General features: G+C 40.1%; 1 protein-coding gene across 6 annotated transcripts in view; it reads right to left on the bottom strand.

The window, feature by feature from the left end:
- Gk (glycerol kinase) overlaps nt 1-24,949 on the bottom strand; it is an 83,042-nt gene that overhangs the window by 14,229 nt on the left and 43,864 nt on the right. For 3 of the 6 annotated variants that reach the window (XM_075957039.1, XM_075957041.1, XM_075957042.1), the window contains 7 exons: nt 23,748-23,814; nt 22,659-22,676; nt 20,881-20,916; nt 18,961-19,028; nt 12,417-12,459; nt 11,722-11,802; nt 1,305-1,383 (listed from right to left, as the gene is read on the bottom strand). In XM_075957039.1, coding sequence (XP_075813154.1) covers nt 1,305-1,383; nt 11,722-11,802; nt 12,417-12,459; nt 18,961-19,028; nt 20,881-20,916; nt 22,659-22,676; nt 23,748-23,814 — 392 coding nt within the window. The remainder of the gene's footprint in view (nt 1-1,304; nt 1,384-11,721; nt 11,803-12,416; nt 12,460-18,960; nt 19,029-20,880; nt 20,917-22,658; nt 22,677-23,747; nt 23,815-24,949) is intronic. The other 3 variants (XM_075957040.1, XM_075957043.1, XM_075957044.1) reach the window with 1 other exon arrangement.

Raw genomic sequence — 24,949 nt, 5'->3', positions numbered from 1 at the left:
AATTAAGATTCAAGAGTTATTAAAAAGAATCTAGAGCTAACTGGCCAAGCAGTGATTTAATTAATATAGTTTTTGTGTGATTATTTCGGGAGTCTGGGTGGCTGGGAAACAACAACAACAACAAAGTGTCACTAATTACAAAAAAATTACAACAAAGTGTCACTAATTACAAAAAATTACAACAAAGTGTCACTAATTACAAAAAATTACAACAAAGTGTCACTAATTACAAAAGAATGCTAAATAAGAACAATAAGAACATTTCTCCTTCTTTGGCCGCCCCCACCAAAAAATGAGCTCAAGAAACTGGATTAATTTCCTTTAGGTATTTTTGTTCATTTCCATGTGTATGTTTGTTGTATGTGTGTACACAGTGAGGGTATGCATGCATGTAGATGCCAGAGGTCAACCTCAATGCTTGGAACTTGGGAGATGTCCATCTTGTTCATTAAGACAATGCTTCTCACTGGCCTAGAACATGCCACAAATGCTAGAATGTTGAGACAGCCAGTCCTAAGAATCCACACGTCTGCAGCTACCAGCCTTGGGATTAGATATAGAAGTCAGCAAGCTAGTTTTTTTTTCCAATATAGATTCTGGGGACCAAACTTAGACCCCTGTTCTTGCACTGCAAACACTTTACCTACTGTCCCCAGCCCCATTTCCATGATTTTGAAGTTCTTTGACTAGGAGATGAGGTGGTTTTGCCTCTGAGGCCTAACCAGAAATGAATTTCTGGTTGTCTTACCTTCAGGAGGCAAAGTTAAACAGGTAGATGACTAGCTATGTTCAAACTAATTATCCATAGACTGAATACAGCCATACTAATACTTAATTTATAAGTACCAGTGTTTCACCGTTCACTCTAACCCAGAAGTTAGTGCTCCTTCTCATCAGATAAAGGTAATTACACTGCTCTACCTGCCAAGCCAGGCAGCACTCTTTGGTGTTCAATTTCATGCATGAGTCATTTTTATGTCCCATCTCACCACTTTATTAATACCCACCACAAATTACGCCAATTCATTGTGCAATCAATCTTCATAAAATAGTCTTTTCTGGATAGATCAAATTTACATAAGGGGTCTTACATAATTCATAGATCAGGGTAGTGGCAAAGTAAGTATTTACAGATTGCAGGGATAAAATATTAACATTTTTCATTCATTCTTTGGATGTTTTCCTTTGAAATTTAGTCTTGCTATGTGGCTGTGGCTGTCCTGTAACTTGCTATGTAGACCAGGGTGGCCCAGAACTCATAGAGATCATATTTTACATTTTAACTTCTTACAAAACATACTCACCAATTTCCTCTGAGGACTTAATAATTCCAAGGTTGTCTCTTAGCCAGCGGATTACAGCACCAGCTATAGCTACAGAACCCTAAGAGAAAAGGAATCCAAGATAGAATATATGTTGCCACTAGAAAGATCATTCTGTCCTTTCTAGTATGTATGATAGTATTAAGAATTCAAACAATTCTATTTTGGGGTCCCTACAAATACAAAAAACTATGATTTCTCATACAAACCATTTTACGTAGACCATGAAGTAGTGGACTCTTCCAGTGCACCCTTGAACCTATCCAAATAGGTAGCCATTCATATTTTGAGCAGTTTGATCTTTGTATAACATGATACGCTACTTATGCATAGTGTCACCTATTAAAAAACCTTACATCATCCACAAAACTACTGCAATGAGACACACTAAAAATGTAAGTATATTTTATGTATCTAATAGCACAGGAAAAAAATCTAGCGAAGACATAAGTGATTATTCTTTGAAATCAATCACGTGTCACATGATTAAGGCAGTGGGTTAGATCTCTAGTATCGCTCCTAGACCCAGTCAATTTCCAGGGGATTGGGAGGAAAAAATAAGGGTAAAAATGTAATTTTAGTCACATGTGAGTTGAGATTTTAGTACTTAATTGCTATGTGATCTCAAATAAATTATCTAGGCTTACTGAGCTCCATTTTTTTAACCTACAGAATGATGGTAACTATTACAGTACTTATCTAAACAACCTACAATGCCTCTTACTATGAGAATACATGTCAAGGTCCTTACTAAACATAAATACTAGCTTCATTAATCTTTGTCAGTAGCATAAACTATGATTACATGTATATGAAATCATAGTTCCAGCACTTGGGGAGTGGAGTGAGGATAATCAGTAGTTCAAGGCCACCCTGGACCAGTTAGTTACTTAGAGGTCAGCTTGAACATGAGGTCCTCCCTTAAATTAAGGAAAAACACTATAGAAATGGTCCAGAGGTTGAGTACCAGCTGTTATTTCAGAGAACCCAGGTTTGCTTCCCAAAAAACAGATGACAGCTTACAACCATCTGAACCTAAGTCTCAGGTGACCCAAGGCCCTCTTCTGGCCTCCTTGGATATTGTAAAAAAGTATGCAGGCAAAATACCCATATATATATATATGTGTGTGTGTGTGTGTGTGTGTGTGTGTGTGTGTGTGTGTTAAATATAGAAATATATAAAAATATAAATATAAAATTATATTTAATATATGCAAATATATGCTAAATAAATAAACAAAATAAAACCAACCAACCAAATGTTCCTTTGTTTTGTCAGTTGCCAAAATGCAAATGAATCAGAGAATATAGTGATTTACTCCACCAGGTTCTATGAGAAGTCACTATATATCACCACAAAGAATAACACAGTTTTTCCTTATACAATAGCTTTATATGCAAAATTATTAAATGGTAAAGTAAATAAAAATAAAATCAAAATTAAAGTATATTTAACTCAACACATTAAAGTAAAATTTAAACTTGTCATCAATATTCAAATCACTGAGTTCTTTTTTGTACTGAGTTTAAAATCTAAACTACAATTTATAAAATTATTATTATTACTATTAACATGTGTGTGTTCACACACCCCTGCTACAGTATGGGTGTGGAGGAACCACTTTCTGGAGTACAAGATGGCTCATAAGGTAAAGGATCTTGCCACCAAGCCTGTTACGCAGAGTTCCATCCCTGTGACTCACATGGCAGCGGTGAGAATTGACCTCCCACATGTCATGCCATGCCATGCAGCTACATTAATAAACAAACGTAATATAAAGGAAAAAAGAACGCAGCCGGGTATGGTGGCACACAGAGGCTAACCTGGGGTACCTAAGATCCTGCTGAGAAACAAAAGTGACAAGAAACAGCAAGGTGACAACTACAGAGCATTACCTCAGTTAAAGCAAATGCTTTCAAAAGTCCAAAGCCACAGGGCCCACAAGGTGACTCAGTAGATGAAGGCACCGACTACCAAGCCTGAGCCAACTCCCAGAATCTACATACTAGAGAGAAGGCTGTCCTATGAGTCCCACGCCTGCACTGTGGCATGTGTGCTCACAGCCACTCGATAAAGCTTTGCTTTTCAGGAGTCAAGGAATGTTTCATTGAAGAAGTACAGTGAGTAAGTGACAATAAACGTAGCTAAAATATGTATCTGAAACAAGAATAGAATGTTTGTATCTTGATATAATGTACAGTATGGCTTAGACTTGAAAGAAATGAATAAAAATGAGATAAACCTCTTAAAATTGAAATGCAAAGCATGTAAGGGTATTGGAGAGATGGTTAGCGGCTAAGAGCATTCGCTGCTCTTCCAGACCCATGTTGTTTCCAGCACTCACATCAGCTGGCTCACAACCACCTGCAACTCGGACCCCAAGTCATCTGTGCCCTCTTCTGGCCTCTTTGAGCACCTGCTGACACTTCCACAGACAAACACACATGAACATGTGTTTAATGAATTCATTAAAATGAATCTAAAAAAGACACGCGGGCTTCTGAATTCAGAGGCAGGAGGCAAAATAGAGTATAATGTTTTGAAGTTGCACAGGAAAAGAGAGTACAGAAGAAACCAACAGCGTTTTCTCAAGCTACCACAAATTGCATCCTAAATACAAAGATGCGACTTTGCAATGCCTCACCTACAAACAGGCCCTACGGCTGTCTCAATGCACTGGGAGAGGTGCATGTAAGCATATAAATATCACCAGCTTCACTTGACGGAAGACTCAATAGAAAATTGAGGAGGTATTAAAAAAGTGAGAGATAACAGGACAAGGTGAATGTATTATTTACATTAGGCTGGCATTGCTGGCTAGCAAGCCCTACAAAACCACTTGTCTCTGCCAAGAACAAACCACAATGCCCAATTGTTTTTCACATGGGTTCTGAGGATCAAACTCCAGTCCTCATGCTTCTAAAGAAAGCACCTTTACAATTGAGCTACCCTCCTCCCTCCAAGAATGTACATTACAAAAGTCCATAAAATCTTTATTAATGGCATATGTTCATATTCTTAATTGATGTCGTTTTGGTAATTCCTAATGTTTATGTTCTTTTGTGATTCCTGGGTACAATGGAATCCCTAACTTGCTTCTAGTCAAAGGTGAAGGATTATGCAAAGATGCATGTGGTTATGTGGCGGAAGACCACTGCTCTCCTCTCTCTGGGACGCCCCCTTTCCCTTTATTCTTTGAGGAAGCTGAGGGCCAAGTTGAGAAGGCACGGAAGCTACAACTGACCTCTAGAAGCTGAGAGTGGTCTCTAGCTGGGAGCTAGGAAGAAGCTGAAGCCCTTTGTAGAAGCAGGAACTAGACTCTGCCAAAAATCCTTTATCAGGCTGACAGCAGATGAAATGCCAGATAAGCCAAAGCCTCAGTCCACACCTAACTACAGCCTTTTGAGATACTGGATAGAATACCCAGAACTGAGTGGAAATAATTCTGTGCTATTTTAAGTCACTCAACCTTGTGGTAATATGGCGATATATCAAATAATTGGCTGCTACAGAGGCGTCCACCTAAAATGGACAATCTTGCACAAGAAAGATAAAAATCTCTGAGACAATAAATATTAACGTGAGCATCACAACGTAGAGGTAGACAAAGAAGCTAGTAAACGAATATAAAGAAGCCTCTAACACTTACGTGTAAAAGGAGAAAAATATGGGCTTAACATAGGATTTAGTTTTGTTTACGTTCTTTTATAGGATAGAGGGATGGAGAAAACAGTCTGGCCTCTGAAAGTCTATGATGGGGTTGGGCAAGTACTCAGACAAGCTGTCCTCTGACCTTATACCCATGCTATGGCATGTCCACCACAGCCATGTGCATTCTCTCTCTCTCTCTCTCTCTCTCTCTCTCTCTCTCTCTCTCTCTCTCTCTCTCTCACACACACACACACACACACACACACACACACAGTTTTCAAAAAGCCTATATCTTAATAAGTAAATTCAGAACATGGAAGTCTCAGGCTGTAATTCGGGACAAGGTCATGGCCATATATTACAGGCCCCCAAAAGGAGGTTTGTTTTCAGAAACAATACTTAGAAAAAGAAGCGGAACGAGGAAAAGGCAAGGCTGGCTTCAGGAAGACAGGAAGATAGTGTCCTTCTGACAGATGACAGAGGGAAGACAGAGCCACATAACTGCCCTACTTTGTTCTACTTTCTTCCACCATGGAGAAATGTTTTCTAAACAGAAAGGGCGGGACAAATCGAAATAGCTTGATACCGGACTCTAGTTTCAGGATAGCATACAGATCATGTTCTCCAGTTCCTTTTCACATGAGATGAAGTGAGAAGTCAGAGAGTTAGAAATAGTAAGCCTAGAATCACCTGCCAGCAGTCTGGGAGAAACAGAAAAACTTGCTCTTGGCAGTGAAGATGATGGAGATGCTTACATAAGCGTAGTCAGTCAGACTTTTAAAATGTTGTTTGTTTTAAGCACAGAGGATAACAGGCAAAAATAAAGACAGATAAACCAGGAGACCTTGACTTAAATACAAAGAAACACTCATGCGGATGAGACTGGAAGTGTGCCGTATAGTAAGACTGCAGTTGTAAGCATGATGCTATCTCATTTCTTTCCCTCTGTGTGTCAAGAAATAGGAGTGGCAGCCAGAAACTGCTTCCCCTCGAGGAAACTTGTCCGAAATGGTTTGTGTAGGACAAGGAATTCAATCAGGCTCAATGCTTGAAGCCAGAGGTTTAGGTAGAGCTCTACTTGTGTAGGGGTGTGGAAATAAGCACTTGTCAGCTTATTGGCTAAGGCTATAGCCCAATGGAAGGTGATACTGGCAATAAGAAATTTTGTTCATAAAGAAATCCATGATTGGGAGGCAGAGGCAGGCAGATCTCTGTGAGTTCGAGACCAGCCTGGTCTACAAGAGCTAGTTCCAGGACAGGCTCCAAAACCACAGAGAAACCCTGTCTCAAAAAAAAACCAAACCAAAAAAAAAAAAAGAAATCCATAATAAAAGTTTACCCGCAAAACTTAATATCTGGAATAGAATTCCTTCCAGTCTGACAAAGACCTTAAAATAAGTGCTAAAAAATATTTGAAAAAGCAAATTGGGGCATGACTTCCATTGAAAATCACAATGGCGCCGGTTGTGGTGGCTCACGCTGGTAGGATTTGCTGAAGGAGGCAGAGGCAGGAGGATCACGAGTTCGAGGCCAGCCTGGGCTACACATGCCGGGTGGTGGTGGCACATGCCTTTAATCCCAGCACTTGGGAGGCAGAGGCAGGAGGATCTCTGGGAGTTCGAGGCCAGCCTGGTCTACAAAGGGAGTTCCAGGGCAGGCTCCAAAGCTACAGAGAAACCCTGTCTCGAAAAAAAAGAACCAAAAAAAAAAGAAAAGAAAAGAAAATCACAATGGCAAACCCACACATGGTGGCACACATTTATAATCCATGGATTTGGGAGGCTCAAGTAGGAGGCTGGAAAGTTTGAGTCCAGCTGGGACTACAGAGTAAGGCCCTTGCTCAAAACAAACAAGAAATTGTGAAACAAGTGAGAAAAGAAAGAAAATCAGCTAGATTTGAAAAACAAGCCAAAAATTCCTTTAAATAAAATATGAAATGAAAGGGATACGCTCCAAGCCACACTAAAATGAGTCTATTAGTGAGTCTCTCCGCTGCTGCTGGGGTAGAACTCACAAACTTACAGTGACAAACTGCTGGCAACGTGTAAGCAAAGATAATATATACAATCCATGGCCTAGAAAGTCTACTCTAGGTGTCAACGTCTATATGAAAACTGCAGCAATAAGAAAGAGTGAAAAATCAGCTGTCTCTATTGACACGGGCAAATTCCCTAAGAATAACGCTGAGCGAGAGAAGCCAGATCAAGGAATTCAGGGCTCAGACTCAAAATGCACCTGTTCATGCTTCTTTGTCTTTCCCCACCTCCTCTAACGTCTCAGACATCATCATCAAATAAAACTAAACTCTAGTGCTGGAGGTGGCAGATTTGTCTTAGAACTCTAAATAAACATAGGAAATGATGACACTAAAACTTAGGGCACTTTATCTCAGGGGACAGGGAGACCAGTGTGACTATGCGTGGCAGGAAGGGGCTCTTGGAAGTTGCTGGTGTTCTGCTATTAGACTTGAGAAGAGATTACACCATATTCCCTTTGTAATAATTTGAGAAGATGTAAAGTGCGATTTAATTCATTTTTATTATATTTTAAAGCAATTTTAAGCTTAAATATATTTTATCATATTCTTCTCTCCTAATGGATTTTTTGAGAACTGTTTTTATTTTTCTTGTATGGGTGCTTGACCTGCATGCAGTGCCCTTGGAGGCCAGAAGAGGGCATCATATTTCCTGTGACTGGAGTGCTGGAATAATGGGGTCCTCTGAAAAAGCTCATCTTAACTGATGAGCCATCTCTCCAGCCTTAATTCATACTTCTTCAGGTGTCTTAACATTTCACAATGCAAAACCACATGGATTTTATGTATTAAGGTTTATTTCAAAGACAGAATTTTGAAATAGAGGGTAGATACTGAGTTACTCACCAGGGATGCAGCGCAGAGAAACAAAGAGATTAAATACATATAAACCAGGGTAGTTAAGAGACATGTAGGATGGGCTGAAAGGTTAAAAGATTCATCCACTAGCAACTCCAGAAAATGGAAGTAATGGAGTAATATTTGAAGGGATAATTGCTGAGAATTTTCCAGGTCTGATGATAAATTGGAACCCAAGTACCTAACAGGATAAATAAAAATAAATCCAAACCCAGGAACATACAGCAAAGCTCCAGAGCACTGAAGAGAAAGAGGCGATGCTAAAAGCTCAAAGGAGATAAAAGAAACAATCTGCAGGAACTACATTTAAGCGGATAAGGCAGCAGAGCTCTCCTTAGTACCAGTGGCCAGCTGTGGTGGTTCAGACTATAAGTCCAGCACTCAGGAGGCAGAAGCAGGAGGATTTGGAAGTTGTGACCCGTCTGTGCTGTATAGGAAGATCATGTCTCAAACAATCAAAAGCACCATAAGGGATATGAAAAAACTAGAAATTTATACTTATCCCAAATGAGGACAAAATAAATAAAAGCCTAAAAAAGAATGGGCATACTATCCTACACTCTGATTACGAAAGGATCAAGAACAAAATCAAAATTTGAATGGGGACATAAAAGGGATGGAACCAAAGAAACGCTGCTGGGGCTGGGTGCGGTGGCATATATACATCATGCCAACATTTGACAGGCTGAGGCAAGCATACTAGGGACCAGCTTGGGTTACAGAAAAAGAGTAAGCCTCAACACAATGATACTGGATATGGAAATGAATATAATGGGTCAATAAATATGATTTGCTCTCAACTGTAAAGAAAACTACTAATTACTGTATGTTGAAGAAAATGAAAACTTTCGACAACAGAATTCAACATGATGAGCAAAGTATCTAGGGATACGGTATTTGAAATCATCATCATGGTTGAGAAATATTTAAAATATCAAATATATATATATATATATGTTTTTAGAAAACCTTAGTTAATTATTTTTAAATGTAAAAGAAAAAAAATCACTAACTGAAAAAAAATCCAATCAGTATTACTGTCAAATCCGCAGGAGAATGAAGGAAGACTCAAACATCTGGATGCGGTAGCTCTTATCCGCAAGCCTTGCATTAGGCAGTAGGACTTTCCAGGCCATACAGTGACATCCTATCTCAAGGATCAAAAGCAAAAACAGGGACAGGGAAGGAGTAAATGGGTGAAGACAGACAGCTAGAGTTTCAGTTTCTAAAGAGTACAGAAAGTAACAATTCAATAGTTTTGATTTCTAAGCCTCCCAACAATTTGTCAAATTAAAGGCAGGATTATTATATGTGTTGAAAGACTGACAAAAGAATTAGTATAAATTTACTAAGTTTTATCAATCTAGCATCATTCCTCTTTTTTTAGTTTGTTTTGTTTTCTTAAAATGTTTAAAAATATCTATTAATGGACAAAAATGTAAAGGTAAAAGGGGGGATTCTGCCTACAAATATTTAAGAAGGTTTAATGGGCATGTGTATATGCATATTATGGCAAATGAAAAGTAACTTAGACAATAGCAGAAGAGACCTGCACAGTTAACTGTCTTGAAAATAAGAGGGAAATAAAGCCCTAGATTAGATTAACTGCAAAGTTTTGTACAAATGCACAGTGGAGCAGGCTTGGCTTGAGAGAGAGGATATTTTAGCATATGTTCTAAGAGCCAGTGGTATAAAGAAGTTATTAGACTAAATGAAATAAACTCTCTGGCCAGAAGAGCAGGTGAATGCTTATGGCGAGGGACACGAGCCACTCTGCTGAGTTCATGCTATATCACACGAAGAACAACCTTTTGATCCCTATGGTGAGTGGTGATGTGGAATGCATCTACCACAGGGAGCTCAAAACTACCAAGTATGTAAGTGATACCAGGGCAGCGAGGCAGTTTAAACAGGGTGAATAAGACCCAGACAAACTGAGAGATGCCTCCTAGCATTGGAGACCTACAGATGACTTAGCACCATTGCTAGGAATGCTACTAAGAAAATGTTTGAAACTGGGCGTGGAGGCACATGCCTATAACCCCATCATTCAGGAAGTAAAGGCAGGAGGGTCAGAAGTTCTAGTTCATTCATCCTTAGCTACATAGGAAATTAAAGGCTGCTTGAGATATGCAGGCCGTGTCTCAAAAAAAAAGTCAACAGCTTGAAATTCTATCTTTTCAAAAGAAAAGGAGACAAGAGAAAGATTTCACACTGGGTGAGAAGACTAGGTGACCCCCATCCTTGAAGCCTTTTCCAGATCTAAAAATACCTAAAATTATGTCTCTCGTACAAGAGCAAAAAAAAAAAAAAACCAAAAACATATTAATACTACTACAATTATCGTAACCCCCAAACCATCTACTTTTATTTGAAGAGTGCTGCCCTGAGCATTCTCCATGGGGAGGAATAAAGAAGAAAGGGGTTCATCCCGAGAAGTGTTAAGCTAGCTTTAACATGCAGATGCCTGGGGGCTGGAGAGATGGCTCAGTGGTTAAGAGCATTGCCTGCTCTTCCAAAGGTCCTGAGTTCAATTCCCAGCAACCACATGGTGGCTCACAACCATCTGTAAAGAGGTCTGGCGCCCTCTTCTGGCCTTCAGGTATACAGACAGAATATTGTATACATAAATAAATAAATATATATATATAAAAAAACAAAAAAACAAAAAAAACATGCAGATGCCTTTGTCTAAAGAAGAGGGGTCGAGACTGCTGTGGATATAGTTTGGGCAGAGGACACTTTGCAGGTTCAAGTCTCTGAGCCCAACCACTAGTGGCACGAAGAAGGGGGCTGTCGACCTACCAGCGGAGAAAAAATTTTAACTATGACTAGAAGTCTAAGCCGTTGACTATATTATCATCAGGTATTCTAAGAAGCGAGTTCCCATAGGTGATCAGGCAGTCCCTCCAATGCTAGTTTTACAGAGTTAGGAACCGAGCTGGGCGGTACACACCTGCTAGTACACATGACAAGACATGTGTCTGATTTTACAGACCAAATATTACTTCTGTGACTTTAAACCAATGTTTTGGTCTTTTTGTTTCCTTTCCTGATTCTGAAGCCTGAATCTAAGATTCAACTGGAGCCTTGAGAATGTTAGGCAAAGTCGTTTATCACTGAGTTCTACCAACCCCTTTAATGTCTCTTGTATCATGTCCTACAATTTAGAGCTCCATAGTCTATTATAATTTGCAAATGCATCTGAAACAGATGTTTCCTGGGATAACTGGGACAAATCACCTCTCTCTCTTCCTCACACCCATATGTAACATGATACCATGAAGAGACAAGTAAAGACAGCCTCTCCGCCCTTCTCTGCCCAAGGATTCACTATGGAACACTGGGTATTTTAGTGACTAAAAAGAGAGTTTTAATCTCAAATAAGTGCTTGAGTCAGCCAATCCCTGCACTAAACTTCAAGGATAGAACATTTGACATTGTACAACAAAAAAATAATATCCCCAAGGTGACAAAATCAATTTCTACCAACAACTGAGGAGATGGTTTAATCTTGCCTCATGGAAGTCTTGACCCCTAGTTTAGTTCAAGGTTCTTTCTACCAAATCAGGGGCCAAAAAGTGGAACTTTTGAGTCCTGTATATTAAAATGTATGAGAAAAGATGTTAGAAAACATGGCAATTTTTCCAGGTGTGGTGGCTCATGTAATTGCATAAGGAGAAGGACTTTCATTAGTTCAAGATCAATTTAAAAGGACAATAGAATTCTTGGCCAGCCAGGGATACATAACAAGATCTGGCCTCAACATAATATCTCTCCCCGCAGAATGCATGGCAATTTTCCTTAACTAGGAATGTATGTCATATCACCTGTACTGAATGAAAAGAACTTACTTCCAATGCATAATACACAGGCTTGTCTCTGCCGAGTTTATAAGCCACAGTGGTCAAAAGGCCATGTTCAGAAAATACACACTGTAGGAAAGAGAAACAAAGATTTTAGAGTGGAAAAAATGTAAAGAATAGTATAAACCTTTTTTCCTTTGAGACACGGTTTTACTGTGTAGTCCTGGCTAGCCTAGAACTCACTAGACCCGGCTTGTCTTGAACTCAGAGATCTACCTGCCAAGTGCTGGGATTATAAAGGCATATACCACCATGCCCAGCTTAAGTGTAAAAAAATTTAAAGTTATAACAGAATGCTTATTCATAATAGTTTCATCAATAAAATAATAATTACTAAAACTAAGTCTTGGTCAATAGTAATAAGAATACACTCAGACTGCTAAAAATTATTACTTATTTTAAATTAGATTTTCACTAAGAATCTGACATGATACTAAATCTAGAATTTCCATTAACACAATCAAAAGAATACTAAAATATTAAAAAAAAATCACAGGACTCTTATTAGAATCCCCCCAATTTCATGATTTTCATCATTGCTATTGAACCAAGTTAAACCATGATAAAATTCAAATAAAAGATGAAGACCCAAAAAGCACACTAATAATGAATTAGATTCAAGCATTATGTATATAAATGTAAAGACGACTTTTTATCAAAATAAACTTAGAAGAAAAACCAACCTTATGTCCTGTGTTACACAGTAAGAAGCACCCTGTTCCATACCTATAGGCGGAGGAAAAGTGAACAGCATGACAATTGTATCAAAAGCAAACAGCAAAATATTAGTACTACCGCTCTTCAAAGCGGACATTAGTACAATAAAAGTCATTTTATGAAGCCTTTTAAAAAGGATTGAAAGCCAACAAATATAGCAATATTTTATTTGTGCTTTAATAAATAAAGCTTGCCTGAAGATCAGAGTGCAGTGCTAAGCCATTAGAGGCCAGGAAGTGGTGGCACATTCCTTTAATTCCAGGACTCAAGGCCACCCTGGATTATACAAGATTGAATAGAAGAGAAACAGAGCTCACACAAAGGTGATCCTAGCATTTGGGATCCCTCGCCTTTAATGCCAGCACTAGGGAAGTAGGGACAGGAGTGACCTGGCTAGGTGGAGAGAGGAATATAAGGTGGGAGGAGACAGGAGTTCAGTGTAGTCTGAGGTCAGTGGAGAAAGTGGCAGTCTGAGGTTTGGTGGGGAGCATTGCAGTCTGCAGTCACTCTGAGGGTACGATCACCCCTTTATCTGAGTCTTGGTTGAGGTAAGAGCTCTCTAATAGCTTGGCTGCTTTGATTTTCTGAGCTTCAGCTTGAACCCCAGTATCTGTCTCTGGGTTTTAGTTACTAGTCATGCTACACACATCACATACTAAATATTCTTTTTAAGAGTATTTTTTACAAATTAGTCTAGAAGGAAATATATTGAGATTAATCAATGGGGAAAAAGCAGGTACAGGATTTAGCATTTAGTCAGTCATAGGCCAAGGGTGTGTCTGTAAAATATGACTGAAATACAACAAATTCTACACTCAGTCGCAATTAACTTACTGCCAGTCCTCACTGGGAGAAACAGCATGAGTAGCAGCCATTCACTAAAGAGTCAGCCAGCTTAGCTATGATCTCAGAAAAACCACTATGTTCTGGCAGGGTGAAAGGATAAGCATGGAATAACAGAAGGTATAGCCTGAAAACTAGGACAAAAGTCACCAACAAGGAAAAGCCATTTAAGGCTTTCTGCTCTCATTCTCTCTGCAGGATAGTATATCCTAACAGTGGCGGAATAATCAAAGCCAGAACTCAGCATTGCTGATATGGAAGACTGAACTGACTTTGTGGTGGTTTATCGCTCTAAGTTTTGGATAAGCTTTGAACTCTGCCACAAATCAGTCACTTGGACATAAGACTTGGTTTTGACTTGGGTATGCAAGATCAGTTGCTAATACCAACTGATACAAGTAAGGGTCACAGAGAAATAGCTTTCTGGTTTGTTGTTGTTGTTTTTGCTTTGTTTTTTGAGACAGGGTATCTCTGTGTAGCCCTGGTTGTCCTGGTCTGGAACTCGCTCTATAGACCAGGCTGGCCTCGAACTCAGACAACAGTCTGCCTCTGTCTCCTGAGTGCTGGGATTAAAGGTGTGCACCACCACCACATAACTGACAAACAGTGTTAAAGTGAGCAGAGATAACAAGGCTGCTAAAACCACTGTTGACTCTGCCAAAACTGCCAGTTCCTGCCCTACAGGATCCTATGCTATGTGCTACCATGGTTATAACTGTGTTGGTGCCTAGCCTCCAAGCTGACAGAAGGATGATGGCAGAATCTATTACTATTACTATGATGGCTTCATTTTTCTTGGGCAATAAGCACAAACCATGCGCATTTTTCCTGAAAAATATTTTCTTCATACACCGTAAGAGTAATAGTTACTTCAAAATATTCTATCTCTTTCTACCCAAGTGGATTTTTTTTGGCTTGCTCAGTGAACAGGTGACACATTCAAGAGGTATAGGACCACTGAATATTTAAGTTTGCACAGACACTTGTCAAACACACTAAGTGTGAGCAATATATTTACCACGCGAAGCACATGGCTTTCTCTACTTCTTTGCTGCCCGTCACTAAGATGGAAACTGATTGTGTGTTTTCATGTTGAGATTTTATTAAAAGTAGAAAGAAAGGCACTCAAGAAAGATAAAAAGATACTCAGGAATATGGAGGAGGGTGTCTCAAAGAAGAGTTGCAGTTTACTAAAAAGATTTTATGCTTTTCTATCCGACTGTGTAGCCCTGGCTATCTTGGAACTTTCTATGTAAACTAGGCTGGCCTTGGAACTCACAGAGATCTGCCTGCCTCAACCTCTAGAGTGCTGAGATTAAAGGCATATAACAACAAGATAATTTTATGCTTTTAAAAAGCAAATGGTCCCAGCACTTGGGAGACAGAGGCAGGTAGATATTTGTGAGTTTTAGGCCAGCCTGGTCCACAAGAGCTAATGCCAGGACAGGCTCCAAAGCTACAGAGAAACCCTGTCTCGAAAAACAAAAAAAAGAAAACAAACAGGGGGTCTGGAGAGATTGCCCAGCAGTGAAGAGCACTTGTTGCTTTTGCAGAGGACCTTCGTTCGATTCCCAGCACCCACATGGTAGTTCACAACAATCTGTAACACCAATTGCCAATTCCAAGTTAGCTGATGCTCTTTTGATTCTATGTGTGCTAAGCACATATGTGGCACACAGACATACATGTAGGCAAAGCATTTACATAAAATAACTTATACTGGGGCTAGAGAGAGCTGAGCAGTTAAGAGCTATTTTAACTGCTTCTTCCAGAGGTCCTGAGTTCAATTCCCATCTGTAATGAGATCTGGTGCTGCCTTCTGGCCTGCAGGCAAACATGTAGACAGAATACTGTATACATAATAAATAAATAAATCTTAAAAAAAAAAAACCTTATAGTTAACTCACTTCCCATTTCCCTGTGTGTGCAATACATAACTTATCAGTGCTACAAACATGTTCCAAACACAACATCTTTTACCGGACCTCTTCCTTACTTTGGCTAATCCTAACCCTCTGCTCCTGGGTCTTCTCCCTTGACTCTCCGCAATGTCCTGTGTACCCCTGCAGTCTCTCCTTCTGTTCCCATCCTCTGAGTCTGTAGTAGTAGAATATAATGGTTTATACCATGGGTTCATGGCCTCTAGCTGTCCCTTGCTTTGACTCAAGACTGTCATCACATTAACTGAGAACTCCAGCCACACCTAAATACCAGCTCATAAATGTTCAGAAGTTATCCATTTGCTATCGAGGAGAAAAAAAACACAAAAATCAAAACAAAAAAAAAAAAAAGGAAAAATCTTGACCCTAACTAGCTTTATGGCATGTTTGTTGATGGTATGAATGAAATATCCCTAACTTACTCATGATTTGAACATTTGGTCCCCAGCTAGTGATGTGATTTTGCAAAGTTTATGGATGCTTTGGGAGGCGAGGCCTAGCTAGAGGATATATTTCACTGGATGTATGTCTTTGAATGTTTTACTAAGTCCTCAACGTCCTCTGCTTCTTCCTTCTGTCTGCCATGATGGGAACTTCTCCAATACATGGTCATGCCACTACACTGTTCTTCTAAATAGCACCCGCCCCCACAGCCATGTTTTGTTTTTGATGCTGAGTAACTCAGGCTAATGCGGAGCTCACCATTTAGCCCAGACTATCTCCCAATTACCTGGAATACAACTCAGCCACTGTGCTCATCCAGTCTTCTTTTCTACCATTTTCCTACCCTCAGCATCGCTACATTCCTATACTAAACCTTCCTATTTGTATCCTCAATAAGCGTCTCCTGCGCTCTCCAGGGTTGCTCTTTTGCAAAAGCATCTCCCTAGCAGCATAATGGTTTGATTTGCTAGTACTGGGATCAAGTCCAGGGGTCAGTGAACACTAGGCAAGTTCTCTACCGCTGACCTAGATGCTGGGCCCACTTGCATCATCATTTATGATGGTTCTGGCCTCACTTTGAAAGCCAATAACATGACTCTAAAGTTTCTTATGTCGTGAAAGCTCTAGTTTATATACCAATAACTGGATATTTTATATACCAATAACTGGATATCTGTGTTGTTTCCCCTCAGGGTAAGAAATGTGAGATCAAGACTGTATGATTTGCTGTTTCCCTTCTCCAACCTGCAGTCACTACATTATTACTTACGTGTAATTAATTTATGGACTTGCCTGACAATGGGAAAGAGAGAAAGGCTATTTTCCTGTGTCCCTACTATGTACTATCTATTGTGCTAGGTCACGGACAGATGGAGATAGCATCTGATTTACTAGCATTAGTGTTCCTGGCAAAGGAGGAAAGGGGGAAAAAAAAACAGCCTAGTTTTCTATGACTCCTGATTCGGTTGCTGGAACACTGATTCAAAGAAAATGTTTCCACACTTAAGTTGACTCAAGAGTTCTTCATAACCTGAGGTCATCACAGCCTACAAGGAATTCTCATCTATCCTCTTCCCGACAAACTTTCATTCAAAAGAGTTTACTCATTTGCACGAGGGAGGCTGACCCTGCTGAACAGCATTTATTTTAGGGCTGCTAGATATTTCATTATTTGCAGAGAAAGAAGTTAATCACCTCAGTCAAAAATAAAGAAGTCATCATGGTAGTAGGCGCCTGCAATCCCATCATTATTATCCCAGAACTAGTAAGATAAGGACAGGGGCATCATAGCAAGTCCAAGGATAGACTGAGCTCTAAGAGACTTTGAAAAACAACCCAACCAACCAATAAAATATCTGATGAGAAGGTGTAATGATACATGTCTATAATCTTAACACATGGGAGACTGAGGCAGAAGGATGATACATTTCATGGCAGACTGAGATGCATAGCAAGTTCCAGACGAATTAGGCTACACAGCAAGACCCTGTCTCTAAAAACACAACAAAACCAAAACCAAACAAGAACAAGCAAAAACCTTCAAAAAGAAAAGAAAAGAAACAACAAATCCAAAACCAGTTAACAAAAACCCTTGATGACAGACTTAGGAAATTCTCATGAGAATGATTAGAGATCCAGTCTTCTATGTTTCTGGAAATATTTTCTCCACAGAACACACAGTACAGCATAGTAGTTTAGAGCCACAAGTAAGGAATACAATGAATTAAGGTACAATTATTGTGCCTCTGAATTACTAGATTCAGGACATTACATAAATTAGTTATCCTCTCTAAATCTTAGTTACCCGGCATAAAATAGGAATAAAAGGATTCTATATAATAAGATTTATGTTAATGAGTAACATCTCAGGTATATGAACCATTATATATAACACAAGAGCCATTGTCTGAAAATGTGTTATAATTGTCACTATTACTTCAGCTCTTGGGACATATTGTTTCTGCCATTTAAGATATGTCATGGGATAGGGACTTTTTTAATAAAACAAATTAAGAGAAAATTCTATGAGGAAAATATTATTGAGTCTTCATTTCTTTCATCCTTTCTGTTCCTCATCATCTGTTCCACTTCAGATGAGGGAGAAAGCAAGACAATGGCATTAAATAGCCTAAAAATATTCTTTGAGATTGGTTATAGGTAGAGAAAACTGAGCAGGATAATACACTGAAAATTATAATTTATATTAGGGCTTCTTCTCATTTCTTCACAATGATACCAATCTAGCTTTAAAAAAGGAATAGATATTGTTGTTCCTTTGGTCCCTGCCCCAGCCACGCCCACTCCTTTTAACTCCTGACCCCGCCCTGACATCGCTCTCTTTCTGCTTTTCCTCTCACACGGGGCTTTTGTCTCTCTCTCTCCCCTCTCTCTCCCCCCCTTCTCTCTCTTTCTCTCTCCTCTCTCTCTCTCTCCCCCCTTCTCTCTCTCTCTCTCTCCCTCTCTCTCTCTCTCTTTCCCTTTATTTCTTTCTCTCCTTGTTAATAAATTCTTATATAGCTATTTCCTGTGTTTATATGTCTGACCCGCCGCCACCGTCACCGCCACTGCCGCCACCACCGGGACCCGCCGGAATTTGCTGCCGGGTGGGGGGACCCGCCGCGTGTGTGCCCTCCCGCTGGTGAGAAGCTGTAGCCGCTTGCTCGGGTGCCGGACCCTAGAGCTGGCGCCCGGCACTGCTGTGACCCGCGGAGTTTGCTGCCGGGCGGGGGGGACCCCAGAGATTTAATTAACAACAGATATGGCCTCGGGGTAAACAACAAAACAAAATCCTGAAATGTGGGGAGCTGAGACAGAGAGATTTCCATGAATTTCTGAGCAGTCTTAAGCTACCTAGCGTGAGGTTTAGGAGGTGAGAGTCAGGCCCATCTCAAAACTACTAAAACCAAATGAAAAATGAAAGATAAAATCAGAACTGGGGGTGTAGTTAACTTGGCAGAATGCTAGCCTAATGTGCAGGAGGTCCTGGGTTTAATCCCCAAACTGCATAAAACTGGGTGCCATGATAGATACCTGTAAATCTAGTACTTGAGAATTTAAGACAGGAGGATCAGGAGTTTTAGGCCAGCATGGGCTAAGAAGACTCAAGGTAGAGAGAGAAAGGGAAAAACAAATTATAAAAATACTGTGTATGTCCATACGAAGACACTGAAGTATTGCAGTTTGGCTGAATTTGAAAAACATGTCCTCACTTCCTCCTTTAAAGCACCAAGGGAGAGGAGGAAAGAAAACGATGATGCTTTTTCAGCCGCTTTTCTAGACTCACGTGTTTTTGGCCTGTCCATCCTGGAAGCACATTTGTCCCACCAGAGCAGCAGACTGGTCCCCCAAACACTAAAATGATAAAGGACAATGAAGAATACTGAGCCATAGGTTTATTTTTGTGGATTTTAATCCACCAAGGAGTGAAATATCTATGCCTTACATTTCCTCCCATTGGCATTCCCCCCCATTTATTAATCAAGATAAAAGGCATAAGGGAGAATTAAAATTTATTTTCCTCCCCCCTTCCTCCCTCCCTACCCCCCCTCTCTCTCTTTCTCTTTCTCTCTCTCTCTCTCTCTCTCTCTCTCTCTCTCTCTCTCTCTCTCTCTCTATCTCTTCCTTCCTTCCTTGAAACACAATCTCATGTAATGCACACTGGCCTCTAACTCACTATGTGCCTGAGGCTACACTTAAAGTTAATTCACCATGTACCTGAGGCTAGACTTAAAGTTAATTCACCATGTACCTGAGGCTAGACTTAAAGTTAATTCACCATGTACCTGAGGCTAGACTTAAAGTTAATTCACCATGTACCTGAGGCTAGACTTAAAGTTAATTCACCATGTACCTGAGGCTACACTTAAAGTTAATTCACCATGTACCTGAGGCTACACTTAAAGTTAATTCACCATGTACCTGAGGCTAGACTTAAAGTTAATTCACCATGTACCTGAGGCTAGACTTAAAGTTAATTCACCATGTACCTGAGGCTAGACTTAAAGTTAATTCACCATGTACCTGAGGCTAGACTTAAAGTTAATTCACCATGTACCTGAGGCTAGACTTAAAGTTAATTCACTATGTACCTGAGGCTAGACTTAAAGTTAATTCACCATGTACCTGAGGCTAGACTTAAAGTTAATTCACCATGTACCTGAGGCTACACTTAAAGTTAATTCACCATGTACCTGAGGCTACACTTAAAGTTAATTCACCATGTACCTGAGGCTAGACTTAAAGTTAATTCACCATGTACCTGAGGCTAGACTTAAAGTTAATTCACCATGTACCTGAGGCTAGACTTAAAGTTAATTCACCATGTACCTGAGGCTAGACTTAAAGTTAATTCACCATGTACCTGAGGCTAGACTTAAAGTTAATTCACCATGTACCTGAGGCTAGACTTAAAGTTAATTCACCATGTACCTGAGGCTAGACTTAAAGTTAATTCACCATGTACCTGAGGCTACACTTAAAGTTAATTCACCATGTACCTGAGGCTAGACTTAAAGTTAATTCACCATGTACCTGAGGCTAGACTTAAAGTTAATTCACCATGTACCTGAGGCTAGACTTAAAGTTAATTCACTATGTACCTGAGGCTAGACTTAAAGTTAATTCACCATGTACCTGAGGCTAGACTTAAAGTTAATTCACCATGTACCTGAGGCTAGACTTAAAGTTAATTCACCATGTACCTGAGGCTAGACTTAAAGTTAATTCACCATGTACCTGACACTTAAAGTTAATTCACCATGTACCTGAGGCTAGACTTAAAGTTAATTCACCATGTACCTGAGGCTAGACTTAAAGTTAATTCACCATGTACCTGAGGCTAGACTTAAAAGTCAACTCACCATGTGGCTGAGAGTAGACTTAAGTTAACTCACCATGTGCCTAAGGCTAGACTGAAAGTTAACTCACTTTGTACCTGAGGCTAGACTTAAATTTAGCCCCCCAAAGTGTTGGGTGTGCACTGCATCTCCACACCAGACTTCAAATTTCCTCAGAAGATTTTCAGTGACCTACCCTGAGTGGCAGAAGAACAAGAAGTGGCCGGTGTTGCTCCTCTTTCTTGCCCTCCCCAGTTCAAGGAAAGGCGAAAGGATTAAGACAGAGAGGGGAAGCCACAACACAGGATAGAGGTGGAGGTGGGATGGGGGGCATGACAGGATTATATTTGGTACTGACTGATACTTACCCCAGATATTGGCACACCTTCCAAGGCCCCAGCTTTCTGATAAAAATTTTAAAAAGGGTTAGGATCAGTCACAAAAGTTTGGCTCTACTAACATAACCACTATAGGAACAAACAAGAAGAGCAACATGCGGAAGGATGTGAGCGGACAAGACAAGAGCAAGTGTTTAACTACATGAGCAGGACAAAGACAGAGTCTAGAAGTAGTCATAGATATGACCAGAAGAGTCGCGGCCTTGGAAACGGAACATGAACACAATGGACTAGCAGTCAGAAGACATAAGCTCTACTCCTGGTTAGTCAGTGTTAGGCATCAAGCAGGCTGCTGAATCGCTCTACACAACTTAAAAATGCCTCCTGGGCAATGTGATCACAGATCAAAATTAGTGCTTTGCTATCATTGCTGCAATTATGAAACAACCAACGTATTTGTAAATAGCTATCAAAGTAGCATGGAACATAGTTTCCGAAAGCCTGTGTTGTATCAGCTCTTCTTTCTACTCAAACTGCTTTGAAGAACCAAGATATGTATTCAAAAAAAAGTTCAATTTAGAAAAGTAACGGTTAATTTATGAACGATGTTTCTTATTTCAATCGGTATGGCCTGCAAGAAGCAAAGTGAGATTTAAGTGGCTACCAAAACTTTACACAATAGTTTTTGAAGAAACATCACAAGGCTGAGGAGATACTCGGTGCTACAGCTATTACCTAGCCTAGGCTGGGCCCCAGGTCTGGTTCCCACGGCCACAGCAGGGAAACATGACAGAGCAATTTCAAATGATATTAAGGAAGTAGCAAAATTAAGGAATGTAATCCCGAAAAAGAGGAGCATAGCAGAAAGAACACTAAATGAAAACCTTCAGACTGTCTCCTTTGCCTACCATTTGTTAGCAAATGGCCCTGGGACCTGTAGTTCCCTGCCTGTTAACATGAAGAAGGTAACACTAGTACCCTCCTCATATATAGAGATATATGGAAGCCCTTATCAAAACAGAAAACACCCTCTAGATTCTTACTATTTCTTTCTTTCTTTCATGCTTTCCGGTTAATAAAATACTGGCTAGTTTTCAAGGGTGGGTTTCTAGTGCTAGGGATCAAACCCAGCACCTACTAAAAAGTAAGTAAGTCCTTTACTGCTGAGCTACATTCCCTACGTAAGACCTGATGCTTTATTTATTGTATATATTCTTTGAAAATGAGCCTGGATAAGGATTGGACTACATTTGAACTTGATAATTTATTGTAAGAAGTCTGTTTATCCCTTCAAAATGATCACACTTTAAAGCGATCTAAGGAGTGTTCAGGCATGTAAAGCGTTCTGTTTTCTTTATGAGGAGAGGCTTCTGGAGGATTCCAGGAGGGTCCTCTGAGGAAGCATGCAGAAAAAATGGCAGTGCATTTCCAACTAACTGGTCTGAAACATTGGGCAAGACATCAGAGAAGATGGATATTTAGGATATTAAAAAAACACTTCTAATTTCCCTACTATGCTCAAGACCAAAGTACATCACGATTATACTCTGCAGTAAGTAGCATCCAAATCTCCAGAAAACTCCCCCAGAATTTTAGAAACATTTATCTTAATCTTAGGGAAAACAAATAAGATTCTGCTTCCTTGAAAAATATAAAACATGACTATAGCTTAGAATATTTTAGAAGGTTATGCAAATTCTAGATACATTTGTTTAGCGAATGGACTTGAGCTTGTCTGAGAATCAATGGAAATGCACTGTATCTTTTCAAAATGAACGGGTGGCATAACCGGTGGGTAGCCTACTCACCAGACTATGAGAGATTTTCTATAGTCAGCAAGGGGGAGAGAGGGGGACAGAAGCATAATATTTTAAGTGCAAGAGAAAACTAGGCCAATTAAATAAATGTTTTATTTCTACCATTCTCCGAAGCTCTTTCAAAAATAGCCTCTTCTGCTCTGCCCCAAGCGAATGTGCGATCAATATGGAACTCTGAAAGCGCTATAGCTGAGCAGTGGCAACACCTGCCGTAAGCAACTCCCTAAAAAGCCCTACTCAGATGCAGAGCACTTAAAATTCTTACTCAAGCATTATCTAGAGCACCTGGCATCCAATTCTATTTTTATTAACTGTCTGAATGGAGTTCCTACTATTTTTCATGAAACAGCTAGTTTGAAGCCTCCTTAAACTTATTCTTAAGTTTTATCATGAAGTTCAATTTTGTGCACTTAAATAAATACCAGTTCAAACCCTCTTAAAGGTTTCTATTCCTGACACTTGGCTACAGATTTTCAGTGACACTAAGCACACTTACTTTTCTCCCTCTGGGAGAAATGAAATGCCCCTTTTATGGAAATTGCCTTAATTAGCAAAGCGATTTAGAAACAGACTCTTTACTTTCAGTTTCTTTGTTAGATGGTTGCAAGCTGACAAAGAATGAACTACATGACAATGGTCCAGCCACTGGAAGGGATTAACTAGGGAAAAGAACGCCATTATGGTGGGGATAGTATCTGCTCTAAATCAAAGGCAGACGGCACAGCTACTACAGTTACATGGAAGGATAAACTGGCCTAAACATTCCCACACCACTCCTGAGAGTTAGGTTACTGATTGATAATACTTAAAAATATTAATATTCAAAATACAAAACAGTATTACTGAAAGAAAAGCCGACTCAAGTTTATAAATATAAAAACAACTGGTAGTAAGAACTTGAAGTTTTTAGTTATAAAGCCATTTAAAAACATTAAATTCTTTTTTTACATACTACGAACATTAACAACGAAAGTCTCAAATCCCAAACCATAAAACATAATAGAGTTGACTGTTGTATTCGAAACGGCAAAGGTCTTTCTTTTTTTAATAAAATCCCCTGCCCCTACTATTGATTTTTACCATTAGGCCATAGATCTCAGAAGAACTCCGGACACTGGGAAGAATTTCCATTGGAATTCCAAAAAATCTGAAAAATAATAGCTTTGGGTATATAACACTGTTTGGAATAAACACGTAGAGACGTTTTTAAACATAATTAGAAAATAGGTGCATGTGAGCATACACGTCAATAGTGGTAAGCATATTTGTCAAGAAAACATAGCTGTGTGTTTGGGTATTTAACAGTCTAACCTTGAAAATCAAATCGTAACAAATTTTAAAGCATACTCAGAAACCAAAGAACCTTTCTAAAAGAGGCTAATGCATAAAGGATACCTAATTCGACCTGTTGATTCTATGCGCCATAGCTATGTTTGGTGCGATGACTCAGCAGGTCAAGACACTGACTACCAAACCTAAGGACCAGAGCTTGATTCCTGGAACGCAAAGGGCAGGAGAAAACTGACTCATACAGGTACCCTCTGGCTTACGTACACACTCCACAGCCCTTTTGTCCCTGAAAGGGAGTGTGTTCACAGACACTTAAAGTAAAACACAGGGAAGGAAGCCCGCCCGCGCCCCTCCCCCCACCTGCGGCAAGTAGGGGAGCTGCAGCTGACCCGTACTAACTGCAGCACCCGGGAAAGTGGGCCTCGCATCTCAACTGGGCGGCACAGGAAAGCTGACCTTGTAGAGAGGAGAGCAGGTGAACCATCCACCTTGGGAGCTGGGGAGATCTGGCCCAGCCCATGGGCAAGGGAGAGATCCCAGCCGCACCCCCCCCCCCCCACACACACACTGCCTCTAGCTGCCTGTAGTAGTTGGGAATGTTGGCCCTAAGGTCATAAGAGAGCTGTCCTGCCCCTTACTAGCAGCAGCACTGAGGAGAGTGGCTCTTGCCCCTCCCTGGGCAAACCTAAGGTTGGGGGGGGGGATGGGGAGTGGCAATGTTGGAGAGCTCACCCTGGTGGTAAGGACCTGGAGAGCTGGTAAGGCTGATCAACCCTGCAGCTACCCAGGTCCAGAACCAGGGCTATGAGGTGGCCCATCCAACATCCACACTACAGCTTCCATGATGAGATTTTTCTCTTTTATATTCTTTCTCAAATTTTATTTTATTTTATTTGGAGGGGCTTTGCAAGGGCAGAGGGTGGATATGAAGGGATGAAAGAGATGAATGAGATCGAGACGCATGATGCGAAAGACACAAAGAATAAATAAAA

Source organism: Microtus pennsylvanicus, chromosome X (genome assembly GCF_037038515.1).
Source record: "Microtus pennsylvanicus isolate mMicPen1 chromosome X, mMicPen1.hap1, whole genome shotgun sequence".
NCBI classification, from domain to species: Eukaryota; Metazoa; Chordata; class Mammalia; order Rodentia; family Cricetidae; genus Microtus; species Microtus pennsylvanicus.
Note: the sequence above shows the minus strand (reverse complement) of the source record. Positions and strands in the feature narration are given on the sequence as shown.